The following is a 16,771-nucleotide window of genomic DNA, read 5'->3' as shown; positions in this document are numbered from 1 at the left end:
TTGTTGGAAGATCATGATCACACAAGTGGACCAAAATCTTTTGAAAGCGTTCAATAAAATGTTTTAGAAAAAAAAAAATATGACTGTGCTTTTTTTTCTTCTTTTTATGCAAAACTATTCACACCTTTGGAAGTTCATTTAGTCACTTTGGAATTGCAATGTTTGTGTCTAATTCAGATTTTGTGGCAGTGAAAAGTGAATTACATAGTTTTGAGCTTATTTTGTATAAATCTTTGGAGTCTGGTACTGTTGACAGAGTCTTCCTGAGCAGTGGGTTTCTGCAGCTCATCCAGAGATACCTGGGGGAGCTCTTGGCTGCGTCTCGTCTAGCTCGTTGTGTCATGTTTAAATTACAGTAGTGCTTCCTGAGACATTTAAATCCTTGGATATTGTTTTATAACCCAACCCCACAATTTTATGCTGACTCGTCTGGTGTGTTCTCTAGTTTGTCGTGGCTTTTGGCAATTCATGGATCTTCTTTTGGGCTACTGTAAGGCAACTGGTTATATTGGATTTTATTCAGGGATATTGCTGTAAAGATGGCTGAAAAGAAAGCCACACTTTTCAGATTATTTAAAACATTATGAGCCATATATACTTCCACTGCACAAATGCTAATAAAAGGCGTATACATTTGTAATGTGATTTAGTTTTTCTTGTTTAGGATGACATCTACTCTAAATACAGTAGCTATGAGAAAAAAAATTGAGCTTTTTCGCACGTGTCTGTAGAACATCCTACTAAACGTTTCTGCACGTGTAGGCTTAAGTCCACTGAACCTGCTCTGCAAGATACAGGTATGATTATTGCCTGCAGTATGTTTTCGATCAAAACACATAGCGAACACCATAACTTTTATGACTGTTTTAATCAGCAGAATCCAAGTGGATGCTTTGATCAATAAAAAGTTATCTTGATCATTTCATTTGCCTCAATTTGAACTAAATCCACGTATTTTTTGTAGTTACAGCTGGGGCAACGTAGCCTACACTTATAGTGTCCCATCACACTTAACTGAATTAACTAGTACAATTTTAAGATTGTTTTAAAACTCATTAAGAAATTCTGTGGATACCTGGGTGGTATTACGTCTCCTTCTGGCCTAATTTACAGGTCAATAGAAGATTTTTATCACACTGTGAAGCAATTGGAGTTTACACGGGTTTTTTTTACTCTTAAGTAATATAACTGCGTCTCGTGATTGGCTGTTAAAGTCGCGATGAACAACACCGCCAGCCAGTCGGTGTTCGCTCCGCTTATTTCCCAGGTAACACGCGTTGCTGATTGGCTGCTGGTGGCAAACGGAGGCGGGACTTCGTTAAGTAACTTGTTGTCCAGAGTTCACAGCGAGGGACCCGTTAAAGTTACAATCCCAGCGGATTGCGGGTTAGTCCGTGTAGCTGCGGGACTCTGAGCTGTCTCCTCGCTTTCATTTTAATACCCTGCAAGCTTAAATTGTCGCCCTGAAACGTTTTATTTATTATTATTTTTATTTAATTCCAGTTTAAAGGAGAAAAAAACATGACTACAGAAATCCCCGAGATTTTCAGGGCTCTCCTTGAGCACCCGTTCACTCTCCCGAACTTTGATGATAATGGTAAGTCAAGTTGCACATTTGAGCAATGATTTAGCTCGAGTGAAAACGTTGCTCGGCTTGTTTCTGCTTGGAATTCGGATCACATCTGAGGGATAGTGAGAAATTGCAAACATTTTTTGAGTCACAGTGTGTTTGTTGTGTAATTTCGTGTCAGCTGGGCTACAAGAATCTGAACTCCTGGCTCCAGAAAGGAGTCCGAAGGTTTGAAGTTTCAGCACAGTGGGGGGGATTTGGTTCACATGAACAATCCAAGGTGTGGCACATCCTTTTAATACGCAGATCGAGTGGCTTTTACATGGAAATCGGACGTGGTCACCACTTTGCGATTGTGTAACTCCCGTGTAGGAGTGTGCTTCAGTGCATGGGATTCATTTAATCATTAGTAAGTTACAGTTGCCTCCATTTAATGCTGTCAGTTTGGTGGCCAAAATTGATTTGCTGCAATAAATATAATTTTTTAGAGTTACTTAATTCTCTGATGTGATTGACTGACTATAGAGTGTTCCGTGACTGACCCGGGTTACAATCAGTGTGCTTTTATGCTGCTGTTGTCATTTTGATTCAAAATAATGTTTTGTATAATACTTTCTACTGTGTTTTATTTCACACAAGAATTATTTCATGTTTGAAATATTTTCATTTTTCACTTTTTGAAATGGTTTTAGAACAATTTGTAGAACATTTGTGACAATTTGTAGAAAGCATTTTTAGAACCAAAACGACGACAACAGCAATTTCACAACAGCAATGTTGAAATGTCAATAATGGACATTATCAACATCCATTATGTGTGTGTGGGTGTGTGTGTGTGTGTGTGTGGGCATGGGGAGGTGGTGCGAAAGAGCACATTTCTTAAAACTAGCTAGCCAATCAAGCTAGCTAATGTTGCTGTGTGTATTCTATGATGCTATGTGTATCACGTATGTGAGTGTATGTATGTGTGTGCATTTATTTATCCATCCATCCATCGTCTGCTTATCTGGGGTCGGGTTGTGGGGTCAGCAGCCTAAGTAAGGAGGCCCAGACTTCCCTCTCCACAGCCACTTGTTCCAGCTCCTCCAGGGGAATCCCAAGGCGTTCCTAGGCTAGCTGAGAAACATAATCCCTGCAGTGTGTCCTGAGTCTTCCTCTGGGCCTTCTCCCAGTGGGACGTGACCGGAACATCTCACCAGGGAGACGTTCCGGAGGCATCCTAACCAGATACCCAGGTCACCTCATCTGGCCCCTCTCGACATTCTCCCCAACCCGGGGAAGGCACTCTATTCTTTTCCAGCTCATTTGTTTATACAGCTATGATTTTTTTTTTTTTTTTATGGAGATGATAAAGGAAAAATCCTTGGACACATTGATCAACAGGTTTTGCATGTCATTCAACACTTTCTCTCTCTTGGGTTCCTCATCCAGGGTGTCAGACACACACAGAGACACACACACACACAAATAATACACGTGGACAATAAAGTGTAGGGGGTAATGTTAGCTAGTTGATTATTTAACTAGCGTTAGCTAACTTCAAAGAAAGCTAATAAGGTTGATTTGTGACAATAACACTGTCACAGTACTGATGATCAACTATCTTTTACAGTCAACTATGTTTTACTAGCTGACTAATGTTGGTAGTCTCGCTCCTAGGGATGCAAACAGTTAATGAACTCTCAATGAACTGTTGGTTAGTGGTTTATTACATTAAAATCAGCTACATTTAAAAATTAAAAAACAATGTCAGCTACGCCTTCTTTTACAGCTGTAGTTTGGCTGCCATCCAGAAGAGGGCACCGCTGGTCATCATTAAGCAGAGCCAGTTGATACAGAAACAAAGATGGTAGGGCTATTGCAGGACGGGAAAGAGAGATGGTCCAAACATTTTATGAGGCTCTGTTTTGAAATATAATAACTCGACAACCTCCTTAAGTTTCAGGATGTGTTTTTTTAATCTAGCATATTATGAAAAATGTTACCCTTTAAGTTATCCAAAGATGGCCGAGCCTCTTCTTGTAAGAGAAAATTCTTTTTGTTTTGTTTTTTTAAACAGCAGCTAAAGATCCATCAACTTTAAATTAATTCATTAATCAATCAATCTACTTGCATCCCTACTTGCTACTTTAGATACTTTGAATTCCAAACCAACTAAATGTTGAGCAGCAGACTGATCGATTTGTCAATTGGACAAATGGATGTTAGCTTTTAGCCTCTTCTGATGACTGATGATGAGCGCTAGTGCCATGGTTGAGCTACACCTCACGCCTACATCTGTCGCCTTTGTAATTGTAAACGAGTTATTGGATTAACAAACTTATTCGTGTCTGATTTTAATGCAAATTATAATCCCGTCTGTTTCATGGAAGCACCGCAATTGCGAAATTAGTTTTTACAACATTAAAATATCGAAAAAGCTTTGCACACATTCGTAATGGAAACACAGTTACCGTGGGCAATATTGCTCCACAGTACGACTTGGAGCTGTCATAGCAGTGTTCGATAATGTTTCAGTCGCAAGTTTTTCTTGTTTTTTCCAGCTCTACTTTGCTTAAAGCCGTAAATAACCTCTCATGTTACCCGTTGGACGTTTTTCCTAACCAGAAAAAAAATGCGTACACCGCATTCCATGCGTACTGACTCGGTCATCTTGTTTCACATCAGTTGCTCAAGCAGTTTCTCCTCCCTGCCAGGACACTCATTATCTTCTATAAGTCAACAATTTAATAGTTTCTCTAAAATTTTCCAAAATAACCTCAGTCGTAGCAGACATAGTTAAATGTAAACCTCCCTGAGTGAGGGTGGCCACTGTCTGACGTTCTAGAACAGGACATAACACAATAATGTTGTCTCAGATAGAAGTGGGTGTTTTCTGTTTGCAGCTGCTCCTTTATTCCGTTCATCTAATTAGATCTTATTTGCCATAATCAAAGGCTGAAGACATTTTTCTAGTCAACAATTAGTCAAGACTGACACTGTGACGATAAAGAGTGTGGGAGAAGAAACACACTTGCGCAAAATTTATTTATTTTTTTGCAAATTTTCCAAAATGATTGGCCTTTTCTGCTTCATAAACATGGGATATGAAGCAGGAATGGCCATACAATATATTCTGTGTGAGTTATGTTTATTTGGTAGTCAAGTACAAAAAATAAGCAAGGGAAAATGTAGGAGAGATTTTTTAAAAATGGCAGAAGACCTTCTCCAGGGTTAATTTTATGTCCCATCTTAGCCACCAGCTTGGTTCTTTCTTTTACTCTATCCCATGATGCCTTTTGGTCAGGAGATTAGCGCTAAATTCCACTTTTGTTGTGTCGTAGGATGCCTCAAGCTGACCACAATAGTGAAACTAAATTGGAAATTCTAGCGAGAAAGACAAAAATTACCAGGAAGTGAGAAGTAATGTTCTGAATTGCATGGAAGAAGTCGCCTCAAAATTCTAAATCTCATGATCAAGAATGGCACCGCAGAAATTGCTTTTAGATAAGCATCAGAACCCGAAGCATGTCTCAATCACTTGTTTGTTTTTTTAGAGCAGCTAAAAAAATGACATAGTGCATAAATAACCTTGCGCAAACCCATGACTTCAACAGTTTGTCAGCACAAACAGTACCTTAAAGAAGTCACACGTGCTTCCTTTTTACATAAAGATTAGTTGGGGCCCCTTCTACTACCGCCATAAAAATCTTTTATAGCTCTAGGGTTGTGTGCTTGTTGTAGTAACTCGCAATGCTGGCCAAATATATAACCGTACATACTGTACATATGCATACCAAATAACTCCTGTCTGCTGCAGTGTTGTGGAAAAGTATCTGCTTTGCAGATTTCTTCTGTTTTTTGTTTCTGTTATTTCTTTAGACCATCAAACACTTAATCCATCTGTATGTCTTGTCTTCTGGACAAGACGTACAGACTCTTTGCCCTTGGTGTGTCTGCTCAGCTAGGCTGCAGGAGAAATTGACACCTGAAGGTGTCAGACAGGCATGCATAATTACGAGTTCTCCACCGCGGCCGCCCTTTTTGCACACCCTTGCATGTGAGAGACAGATACAGAGCCGCAGGGCTGGAAGGAGCCAGCAGATATGTAAGCGCGGCAAGTAGCACGTGTGTCCCCACGTGAGCGGACGCCGCAACACAAAGGCAGAGGCTCGTGGTCATGAGTTTGTTTCCATCTCCTCAATGGTTCTAGTTTACTCTTTTGCTGCCAGTTTGAGAATTGGGTTAATATGAGGTGAAATAAGCAACTGACGTATCATACAAGCCACCCCTAGGCAAAATTTACACTAAAACGTATAAGTTGGTGCGTTTATAGCTTGTTTGACGGAAATAAGTTGCAACAGCTGGTCCAATAGATATAATGTATGGTGTTTTAGCTAAATATGAATACGTTTAGCCGTGTGACAGGTCTTTTTAGTTTTTTTGCACAACTCCGTGAAACATATGTAACTCAGTTAACCAATAAAATTGCGGCTACTGCCCCAGGGCTCCGCCTACACATGCAATTCAATTAATATTAATGAGTTGCGGTCCAGTACGCCAATCGAAGCGATGCAGAGCAGAGATGTTAATAAGAAGGTGTGGTTTCCCCCTACACCAAAACCTGAATACAATTTTTTTTTCAGAGGAAGTGGGTTTAGAGAAGCGAACTTATTGCGATGCTTTGATGTTCGGGCAACTTTTCGGTGTTTTCGGGGTAATAAACCGTCTTATGTCACGGAGGAATAAATAATATCGCAGTGGAAAACAGGTTTAGTGGAAAACACCGCAGTCTGCTTCTTTCGCCGTGAACAACAACAACAAGAGAAGAGGGAAACATGTCGGTGGAGCCGATTCACATAAAGCTGGAAACAGCCGGAGAGCCTCCTAGCTCGTTCCCGGTGGTTCTGAAGAAAATAATGGAAATGCCCCCACCGAATATATTGGACGGGGACGACGGTAAGAGGACAACATTGGCGGAGCAGAGAGAGTGGACCTGTAAAAACTGACTTCTCAACCCTTTAAAAAGGGAGGGAGAAGCGCGAGAACGCCGTTTACTACAACGGGTTTTCCAATAAGAGTGACTTAAACAGATATAACGACAATAGCATAGTCTATATAAGCATGGCCTCTTTAAACGGTGGCCTCTGCTCCTTTGACAGAGCTCACAGTCTAGATGTTTCTAGACACGCCCCGTGTTTTGAATATAGCTTCGTTGACGCTGACGTTTTATTTCGCGTCTACATTAAATAATTTAATTTAGGTTCTAGATTTGTATCTATTGTATTTGGTGCAAGTGTAGCTTCCCGCGAGATCTTGCCACTCTCGTCTTGTTAAATGCCATCTGCAGAGCGATTGAGGACAGAGCACACTGTTCAGGCAAAACATTGTAGGTTAGCAAAAACATTGTGTTATTGTAGGTTTTCTACAGTAATACAGCTATGCATAAACCATAGCTGGTGGTTTGTGCTTGGTGGATGAAGAACTAGGACGTCCTGTACTGGGTTCAAGGGGGAGGGGCTTGCGTGGGTAGGGTGACGATGCTATCCGGATGCCCGGATAGCATCGCTAAAATATAAAAGCGATGCTAAAATATAAAAGTCCCAGTAAATCTTTGCTATATGTTCTTCGTCCTATTTTCAGCTAGTTTGCCACTCACTGCACTCAGATATTATTTTTAGAGTAGGTTACCACCCAGTGTGCCATGACCTAGGGGGCGCCACTAGCACTTTGGATGTCCTTAAGTGAATTAATTTTTATTGGCTATTTGACATAGGCCAATAACAAATTTTGCTGAACGATAAGTTATCCCAGAAGTTAGTAATATTATTTTGAAACAATTTTCAACTAATATAATGGTAATGGCATAATATTGCAAGAACACATTCTCAAAAATCAATAAACTTTAATTTCTAACAAATTCTTGACACTGGAAAATGGAAGACAGTTAGAACAACAGATAAAATAAATCATGACATGTCTGTAAACAAAATTGTCCTTCAAAAATAGGGCTGACTGAGTCCAAAGTACCAGACTGAAGACTTTTATTATTCAGTTTTTGGCACAAAGAGAGAAAATGATAAATCAGGCAAATGGAAATGATTGAGCTCGTTCTAATTTATCACGCAACTAATTGATTTATTGTGACAGGCCTAACTTGATAAATTGTTTTTAATGGCTTTGACCCAAAATGTTTTTTTTGGTTTTTTTTTATCTACAATGGCCCTAATAGGCTATTGTACTAACATGCTACACGCAATACCAGGTATTTGTTTATTTATTTATTGTTTTTAAAATGAAAATGAGTGACTATACTTATTCATTTCAGCCGCCTGGATTAGCCTTGTCGCTGTATCAGATGTCAAAATCTGGTGGACTGTGTTGAATTGAACATGGAGTTCAATTCAACTCAGGTTGGTTTTATCAGGTTAAAACCTGATATTTAAAAATGTCAGGTTTTAACATTCCTCTACTGATTGGTTCAAGCATCAAAGAGTCGGCCGTGGGCACTTCCCACAGTTCCTTCCACTCCACTTAATGAAAAAAAACCTGGTATTTTTTTGTATTTTTCAGTTTACAAAACCCCCCTCATTTTTATTATTTGCACCACAAATTTGAGTTGGCAGTCAAATGGTTAACCTGAGTGATTTTCTACCTGCACTCCCTATAGGTGATTAAACTAATCGTTTTGCCTTGGAGGCAAACGCGAAGTGGCCCTTTTGTTTCACTGGAGCAGAGACATGTTAACTCCTGTTGCAGGTCAAAACGCATATTTAAAGTGGGCTGTGCTTCTGTCAGTGACTCGGCATACTTGTCGCCTCCTCTTTGCATGTGAAAGCCACAACCCCACTGTTCACTTTCCCCGTCTTTCACACTTTTTTTGATCCGCTCAGGAATTGTTTTCATGTTAGGGAAAAAAACTTCCTTTGTTTTCTTTTTTTCTTTCTTTCTTTTTTAAGACGCCTTTTTCATAAAGAAGTGTAACCGAAACCGGCTGTTGCCTCTTTCAGACACGGATAAGGAGAAGTTGGGTCTGGAAAGCAGCGCCGACCTGGCCAGAGGGGAAAGCGACATGGGGCCTTCGGCCGCGCTGACCCCCGCTATCTGGGATAAAACCATTCCCTACGACGGCGAGAGCTTCCACCTGGAGTACATGGACCTGGAGGAATTCCTCATGGAGAACGGCATCCCGACGTCGCCCGACAGCACCACTTTAAAGGGAGAACCAGAAGTGAGCGTGGCTGGAACTGAGAAAGTAAAGAGCAAGCCCGTCACCCTGCTGCCCATTACGGAGCTGGACAGGTGCGAGGAGGAAGTGGTGATCATCACAAAGAGTGATTCGGACATTACCTGCGACGTCAGCACAGGTGAGTGGGGAACCTGCGCAGAAAGCAGGGAATCACATCTTTTAGTAAATGGAGGCAGTGTTTACCCAGTTTGGTTGTTGTCCAAATTACGATTCAGAAATTCTAGAAATAAAATGTACTGGGCAAATTCACAATTTGATTGTTTTCAGACGAGTTTTGATGAGTAGCATGTCTCAGTATTTGATCAGCAAACAGAGAAGTGGACTCACTTGTAAAAACGCAATAATATCCTGATATTAACCAACTTTGTTTTCCCCTTAATGCATCTTTTTAATATTGTTTATTTAAATAAAAATTGCTGTTATAATAATATAATTGGAGAATTCAGAAGTGATATGCCAAGTACTTCACCATTTACGAGTTCATTTTGTGCGTTTCTTCCCATTTTGTATTTTAACTTTTTTATTTATTTAATTTTTTAGTTTCTGTTTTTTTCATGTACACATCAGATATGTTAAAATGAAAATCTTCTTTAATATTTAGGTGGTCTGGTGGTTATAAATGGCTAAGAAACATGATATGCTGTGACCTGAGTGTGACACTGCTTTGAAACAAACCTGGAGTGAAAATAGTTTTGGCTGCATAGTGGAGCGGGTAGAGTTTACTGCAGTATTATCTATAGACTGTATACATGGACGCCATTATAGCACACAATAGGAACAGGAACATGGGAGGATTAAAATAAATATATATATGTATAATTCAAAAAAATATGTCAGTTTAGGTTATTTGTATTTTATTTCTCTGTTTTCATTTTGCTCGTCCGCTTAGAGGTGACCACCACGGAGGAAAGGGCGACTCCGGAGCCCATCGACCCAGAAGAAATCGAAGTGGACGTCAACTACGAGCCGGACCCCACAGACCTGGTGCTGTCCAGCGTTCCCGGAGGGGAACTGTTCAACCCGCGCAAACACAAGTTCAGTGAAGAGGAACTCAAGCCGCAGCCCATGATCAAAAAGGCCAAGAAGGTGTTTGTCCCTGAAGAGCAGAAGGTAAGACATGAATATGCATGTCAGTCCTTGTGATTTTTGCAAATTGTTTTCCGTATTGTATCTTTAAAGGACAAGAAGTGTCTGGTGGGTTTGACTGGGTCGCAGCAGATTGTAGTGGATTCAGATTCCTCTTGAATATTTGTAAAAACAGAACTCAGTATTTATTTCTTTAGCCTTCTTAGAAAGCAGACGGTGTAATAAGTAGTTAAAGTTATTCTATTAAAAACAGTCACCCCACTGTAGCTGGCAACTTTATTACTATTCTGCAACTTTTCAGACAAAAAAGAAAATTGGTATTGGCCAAAATTTGAATCTTCAATGTTGTCAACTATTTAACTGGGTGTCTCACTGAGGATTGGATTAAATATCTACACTAAAAATATGGTTTTTAGTACTAAAACTACGTCTTAGAAAAAGGTGTGAAAAGGGAAAAAAAAGATGTGTGGTTTCGATTTTCTGAGACGAGAAGGAGGAATATTATACTGAATAAAATGTTGACCTCTGTGTTACAATGATTCATTTAGAGAAAGTTAGAGTTGATATTGCTGAAGTGCTTTTGAATGAATAGACTGCAACATCAGTGCTTCTTGCAACTCACAGTGACTCAGCGGTTTCCTGAAATTGACATTCCCGGTCTCAGTCGCCCGGCTCGCCCCAGAAAACAGAGCTTTGCTTGTAAACACAAAGGAGACTGGCTGTCTGCCATCTTGCTTAAAGGCAGAATCAGATTCTAACGGATGTGTTCCGATAACGCCCCTGGACTCGGGTCTAATCCGCTCTCTGCCATCTCTTACTCCCAGGACGATAAGTACTGGCAGAGGAGGAAGAAGAACAACATGGCCGCCAAACGTTCGCGAGACGCCCGCAGACTGAAGGAGAACCAGATCACGGTCCGAGCGGCGTTCCTGGAGCGCGAGAACACGGCGCTGCGGCAGGAGGTGGCCGAGCTGCGGAAGGAGTGCGGCCGATACAAGAACGTCGTGGGTCGCTACGAATCCAAATATGGAGCAATGTAAGGGATCAGGAGGAGGAGACGTGTTTGAACGTGTCAGTGGGACGCATTCACAGTTGATGGCACAGTGTCCCACCGCAGTCCCGCTGAGTCTCGATTGTCAGTAGCAGATAGCAAATCATCCGTTCTGCTAAAAAAAAGCAACAACAAAAAAAACCAACTTTTTCTTCATGATTTTTATTGGGTTAAACTTGAAGGATGTCTGTGACAGTAGAGTAGGGTGGAGAGGGTGACCTGGTTGAATTTCTGATTTGTAGTTAATTGGTACAAACCAAGCCTCACCTGGTGAACTGAACTGTTTTAGAGCTACAGTCAGCAAGCAGCCGACTGCAGGCCGGCCTCGCAGATAGCCTGAATGTCATCTTGGTGTGCTTGAGGTGTTTTTGTTGAAATATCAAAATAAGTCGGGGTGCACCGATCGATCGACTGGCCTATCAATTCTTGCATGCCAAACTGATTTTATCTACAGATGTTAAATGAAAATCAGTTGGTTTGCTGTGAAAGAAAACGTAGAAATGTGAAAAATAAAAAATTAAAGGAGCTGATTTTTTTTTTTTTTTTTTTTTTCTGGCAACTTAGTAGTTTGAACAGCAATGCTCTCAACCTTTTAATTTGAGAGCACTACTGAATTTCTTGTATTGTTTCGCTTGTTTCTTATTTTTCAATAAAATAAGATTGGAATGTTGAGCATGTGTTATTACCTGGATAACACATGCTGGTTATAGAAAGAAAAAACTGGTGACTGGTCAAAAAACTATCAATCGGTGCATCCCAAAAAACAAAACTTTTTTTTTTTTGTAATTATTGTACAGTGAGTGAAAACTGCTAATTGGACTATGTCTGTCTTGAAATTAGACAGTAAAATGAAGTGACAGCTCAGTGGTGCACGTGTGAACTAAGCTTTCTTATGCTGGTCTCATAATCTGGCAAAAGGAGAGCTGACAAACCTATTGATGAGACACACCGACGTTCTCTGAGGGAGGCGGTAAATTAAAACCCAATTCTCCTGTTATTGGAACAGAGAGGCTACACAAAGAAAAGCTTTGATTGATGGACAAAGAAAAGTATTCTTTCTGCTTCCGCTGTGGCACCTGCTGCTGTTTGCCCGCTCATTCATCCCTGTTCTCTTCTCTTTCAAGTGCGCCGCCAGATGATGAGTAGACATCAGTTGATTTATTCATTTATTTTCTCTGATGAATAAATAAATCAAACCGTTGCCGGGGGTACGCAAGAACCGATCTGATGACGTCAAGGCGGAGTGGAAGAGCTTGTGAAGGCAGGATGTGACATTGCCATGGAGATGTAAAATATTAAGATATCATCTGTTGTTTTTTTTATTTTTTATTATTCTTTGTATTACTGCCTTTCTGAATGAGGTGAATGTAAGTGGATATTCAAGTGCTTCTTCAGCACACCTTGTTCGTTTGGTGCACTTTCCGTTTTGTACACCTGTAGCCTGAAAGAGATCACATCCATGAGTTGTTTTAGAAGAAATCCCAAGTTTTTAAGTCCTGTCCGGTGATGTTTAGGCAGTCAATGCCGTGGTTTTAGATTAGTTCAGGTAATTGGGTTTGCAGTTTTATTTTTCATACGTCTCTCATACCAAATTGTTTTGAAGAGCTGGGCCTGTCTTTGCCCACTAGAACGTCTGACTGTGACCCTTCCAGAGACTTGAGCTTCTTCAGGGGATTTCAGTGACACGGCAAAAAGAAAACCTAGCCATGCTCACTTCTTTTTATGTTTTCATTACCACTCCGGAGGCGAACTGCTTTCTAAAACCCTGCTTTGATGTCTGTCGTCTGTCCGTCTAGCACTTTCTCACCAGACTGGACTCCTGCTTTCATCCCTACTGGATGTCTGCTGCTTCAACTTATCCATTTTAGCCAGCTTCAGATGTTGTGTTGACTCTGTAAGCGTAGCTGGCAGGTTTAACTCTCCCGCAGTCTCTGCTGGACTTAGCTTAGGAAGAGTGCAGCAGATGTCACGGTCAGACGGAGGGGGTTTGTTCCATCAGTTCCCAAAACCACGAGCAAAGCAAACAAACAAAAAGAAAATCAGATAGAATTGCATGTGGGGACAGTGCAACTGCAACTCCACCGGGACCGTACAAAGCTCACGAGAGGTCCATTCAATGGCTCTTAGGACTGCGGGAGGGCTGGGAAAAAATATAAAGCCCTTTTAGGGAAAAACAAATATATGTATCATGTTGCAGATGTTTTAATGTTCATATTTACAGTTGTTTCATGCAAGTTAGAGAAAATAACCTCTAGCACATAGCAGCATAAGTTCATCTATTAAGCTAGCTATTTCAAAACGTATTTTTACTGCAGCACGTAAGCTAAATAGTCCGTTCTGTATCGCTGGTGTTCTGTGATACATACTGTGATGGGGCCTCTTTTCCACACATAAGGAATCTCTAAATCTAAAGTGTCTCTTTCGCCTAAAGCCATTTCAATGCAGGCTGCAGTCTCCCAGTTTACAGTCCCAGTTCTGACCTACCCTCAGGTTATCTAACTTTCCAGCTCTGACAATAAAAGGGAAAGGAGCTTTTCTTATTTAGCTCTTGTGCTTCCATTCTTTACTGTTTTGATCAGATAAGTTCAATACTATGTCCTTTTAATTTGAAGAGGGGTTTGAAATGTGAGGAGTATAATCCCTTTAAAAAATATATAACAGCATTTGTACGTTTATGATGTACAAGTGATTACTGAGAAAATATTTTAGATTTATTCAACTAAAAGTTTCATTATTTTCAGATGCATAATGAATTATATTTTCCAAATCAGGTTTTTTGTGGATAAAAAAAAAAGTGTTTGGCTTTTTTTTTTTTTTTATTGCCTTGTGCAATAATGGAGGCCGAATCTGCCTTTTCTTTAAAACAGGTCAAATTCTTAACTTACTGGTTTCCCTTTTTTTAAAAACATATGGCATTTTGAGTGACGCTGTCTTGTATATATTGTACGAAAAATTAAAGCCTTGTTGACACAGGTTTGGACTTTTTTTTCCTTTTTCTTCGGAATGGTTTTGCGCTAAAGTAAAGAAAATTAAAGTAAACCTACACTGCCCTCTACAGGTTGGAGCACCCCTTTGTGAAAATTTTTCAAAAAGTTTAAGGAGATTTTTTTGCCATTTTTTTAACCGTGTCATGAAAATTATTTTATTTTAAAATCAAATGTTTTGAGATATTAAAAAAATATATATATTACAACTTTCAACTCCCATTTTAGGCATTACTTATTATTATGTAAAAGCAGTGTGTAGGTGCAGTACAATTTCTTCTTTTTTAATTCGCTCATGTATGATTAAATAACCAACTTGGAAATTAGGTACATTTTATTTATGAGGGAGGGGGAATCCCATGTCAAATGGTTCCACTCCAGAACATGGTTTGTGTTCCAGTGTTCTAGTTTTGCTCATATTATGAATTCATTTCACTTGAAATGTTTGAAACTGGCATTGTAACACAGGGTAGGTAAACTAAGATTACTTCTAGAGAAGTAGTGCTGCTTTTCCAGCATGACATAATGTTACTATAGTAACAGAGTGATTAAATTTTTTTTTAACCATATCTTTAGCAGGGTTGCCAATAAATTATCTATACAAGTATTATGGTCTTTGTATAATCAGTATAATCTTTCTACAATCCCTCCAAAGTAATTTAAAGCCACTATTATTGTTTTTCTTTACTAGGGATGCACCAATGTGACAATTTGATTTGATAGGTATCCAACTTTACTTTTGCTGATGATCAATGTTTAGAGATGCACATCTTTCTCCAACCATATAACACTGAAAAAAACAGACATTGCCTCTCTGCTTCAGTTAAACACTCCACAATCCTCTGCTACGTCACCATCACGGTCACATGACCAAGCCCCTCCCCCTTCAGGAACACAAGAAGGAAATAAACGCCACCGATGTTAATATTGATATATCCTGGATCCCTAGTCTCTACTATATTCCATATATATTAATTATGTGGTTGTGAAATGACTCATGTTTCTGACAAGATTTTGAACATCTAGGATATTGAAGAAAGTATTCAGCAGTCTGAAAATCAGCCTCTTGATTTTTAGACTATCTTAGGGAAGGGACTTCTACAGGCACAAACACTCAAGCAAAAATAAATAAAATGCACAGAAAGAGAAAAGAAAAACTTTATTTAGAAAAAACAATGTTTCTTTTTGTGGATGCTTTAGAAAAACTGCAAAACTAAAAGCGCAGGCTTCGGTTTCTTCACCTCTTCTTAAAGCCGTACTTCTTCCTTTCATAAAACAGATCTGTTTTAGAGCTGCCCAAGTTCACGATCTTAGGACAGCCATCTCGCTGCACACAGAGTCAAAAATAGAAAAAGTTTAGGAAGTGTTTGGAGAAGCACACAGCAGACAGAAATCACAGCAGAGGAGACTCACGTCTTTCTCCTGGATGGTGCACTCTTTGCAGTAGTAAGCATCAGATACACCAGGGCCTCCGCAGATCACGCAGCGGCCCTGGTAGGAGCCGTAGTTACACTCGTCACAAATACGCACCAGCGTGCACGGCCTCACGTAGGAATCACAGATCACACACTTCCCATCACCTGGAAAAAAACGGGAAAAGAGCGAGACAGGTGAGGAACCGAGGGGCAGGGAAGGGACAGAAAGGGGAACTCTTAACTGTAGTGTACACTTCATGTTGTTCCTAGACGTTTCTCATGTCAGAATGCCAATTTTTCTCAAAATCCTCACTCTAGTTATGCCCAAAAGTAAAACGTAAGGTACGAATTTAAGATTTAAGGTCATTTTATGGAAGATATTTCTACAGAGGTAGTGGTAAGACTGCTTTTGAGTAAAAGTCACCAAATAAATACTATGAAATTGAGAATGCAAAAAGCATGGTTATTAAAAGATTAATATTTTCTTTTAGATCAAACATATTCCAAAATGAAATTTTAATTGGTTTGCTGTAATTCTGCTCTAATAACAATCAAAATGTCTCCATGTGTTTCAACCACCTGTGCTGGCAGAACATTTTTTGTCGGTTTTAAATTGTAGTTGGCCACAATTCGTTTATTTAACACATGTCATTCTATAACTACGTTACTTTATTTTTAAAAATATATATAGTTCACAAAGCTACGATATTGAACAGTGAATTAGTTTTTTGTACTTTGTTTTATTAGGTAAATATAACTAACTCAACACACTCCGGCTGAATCTGTTCTTATGTTTCCCCTCAAACAAAATGATTCTGCTAAACAGTAGCTTACAGGTGACTCAATATTTAATTTATACACTTGACCAAGAAATCAAAATAGTACTGCAGTAAAACCAGCTACAGTAGATATTCGTTATAATTCCTGAAACAGGGTTGTTGGTGTTAGCTAAATGGAGATGACCACACTTACATTTCTCGCAAAGTCTCCCGATAGCTGCGGAATTGAAACAAAGAGGTTAGTCAAACTATAACATTTATTAAAACTCACATTTCATAATTGTTCTATTTTTGCTCGTTAAACAAACCATAATAAAAGTCATTGTTAATGTGTCAGGGGAGAAAACATGCACGGAGAAACGTAAAGGCTAACATCACAGCTAACATTTTCATTGAAATCCATGCTCCAACAATTAGCTTAGCGGCTAATGCTATCTAGTGTAAAAGTGTAATAGAGATAGGCCTCTGGTGATGTAGAGCTGCTTTGTATGTTATTTATAAACGAACTAAGTCAGACCTACCGACACCGGCTTGTTTTCGACAAAAAATCAAATCTGGATGATGCTTGGCCATTTTAGGCTAACTTACACCGAGTGTGTTTCAACTACAACCTTTCACCCGAGTCCTGTGTTTCTGTTACCACATTACCGCCACTTAG

The 16,771-nt window shown here is 39.6% G+C and overlaps 2 protein-coding genes across 3 annotated transcripts; one reads left to right on the top strand and one right to left on the bottom strand.

The window, feature by feature from the left end:
- Nucleotides 1–1,340: 1,340 nt before the first annotated feature.
- tefa (TEF transcription factor, PAR bZIP family member a) lies at nucleotides 1,341–13,908 on the top strand. 2 transcript variants are annotated; one of them, XM_044102539.1, is made up of 5 exons: nucleotides 1,341–1,597; nucleotides 8,560–8,916; nucleotides 9,688–9,908; nucleotides 10,709–10,920; nucleotides 12,060–13,908. In XM_044102539.1, exons 1-5 carry the CDS (start codon nucleotides 1,522–1,524, stop codon nucleotides 12,079–12,081), a joined length of 888 nt encoding a protein of 295 aa, XP_043958474.1. In that variant the 5' UTR covers nucleotides 1,341–1,521; the 3' UTR covers nucleotides 12,082–13,908. The 2 variants fall into 2 exon arrangements, with proteins under 2 accessions (XP_043958474.1, XP_043958473.1); XM_044102538.1 differs by lacking the exon at nucleotides 1,341–1,597 and adding an exon at nucleotides 6,169–6,508.
- Nucleotides 13,909–15,061: 1,153 nt separating this feature from the next.
- phf5a (PHD finger protein 5A) lies at nucleotides 15,062–16,771 on the bottom strand. Its single transcript, XM_044102542.1, has 4 exons — nucleotides 16,635–16,771; nucleotides 16,307–16,330; nucleotides 15,333–15,499; nucleotides 15,062–15,246 (listed from the first exon to the last, which is right to left on the bottom strand). Exons 1-4 carry the CDS (start codon nucleotides 16,684–16,686, stop codon nucleotides 15,157–15,159), a joined length of 333 nt encoding a protein of 110 aa, XP_043958477.1. The 5' UTR covers nucleotides 16,687–16,771; the 3' UTR covers nucleotides 15,062–15,156.

The sequence above is a fragment of the Gambusia affinis genome, linkage group LG20 (genome assembly GCF_019740435.1).
Source record: "Gambusia affinis linkage group LG20, SWU_Gaff_1.0, whole genome shotgun sequence".
NCBI classification, from domain to species: Eukaryota; Metazoa; Chordata; class Actinopteri; order Cyprinodontiformes; family Poeciliidae; genus Gambusia; species Gambusia affinis.
This window is presented reverse-complemented; position numbering and strand designations above follow the sequence as displayed.

What these genes read in the sequence shown, in the direction of transcription:
- phf5a (XM_044102542.1), bottom strand. Translation starts at nt 16,686, where the DNA reads ATGGCCAAGCATCATCCAGATTTGATTTTTTGTCGAAAACAAGCCGGT. An exon ending in TCGAAAACAAGCCGGTGTCG is followed by an intron (nt 16,331 to 16,634) that starts GTAGGTCTGACT and finishes TCAATTCCGCAG; the next exon opens with CTATCGGGAGACTTTGCGAG. An exon ending in CGGGAGACTTTGCGAGAAAT is followed by an intron (nt 15,500 to 16,306) that starts GTAAGTGTGGTC and finishes GTTTTTTTCCAG; the next exon opens with GTGATGGGAAGTGTGTGATC.
- tefa (XM_044102538.1), top strand. Translation starts at nt 6,388, where the DNA reads ATGTCGGTGGAGCCGATTCACATAAAGCTGGAAACAGCCGGAGAGCCT. An exon ending in TTGTCCCTGAAGAGCAGAAG is followed by an intron (nt 9,909 to 10,708) that starts GTAAGACATGAA and finishes TCTTACTCCCAG; the next exon opens with GACGATAAGTACTGGCAGAG. An exon ending in GAATCCAAATATGGAGCAAT is followed by an intron (nt 10,921 to 12,059) that starts GTAAGGGATCAG and finishes TTCTCTTTCAAG; the next exon opens with TGCGCCGCCAGATGATGAGT.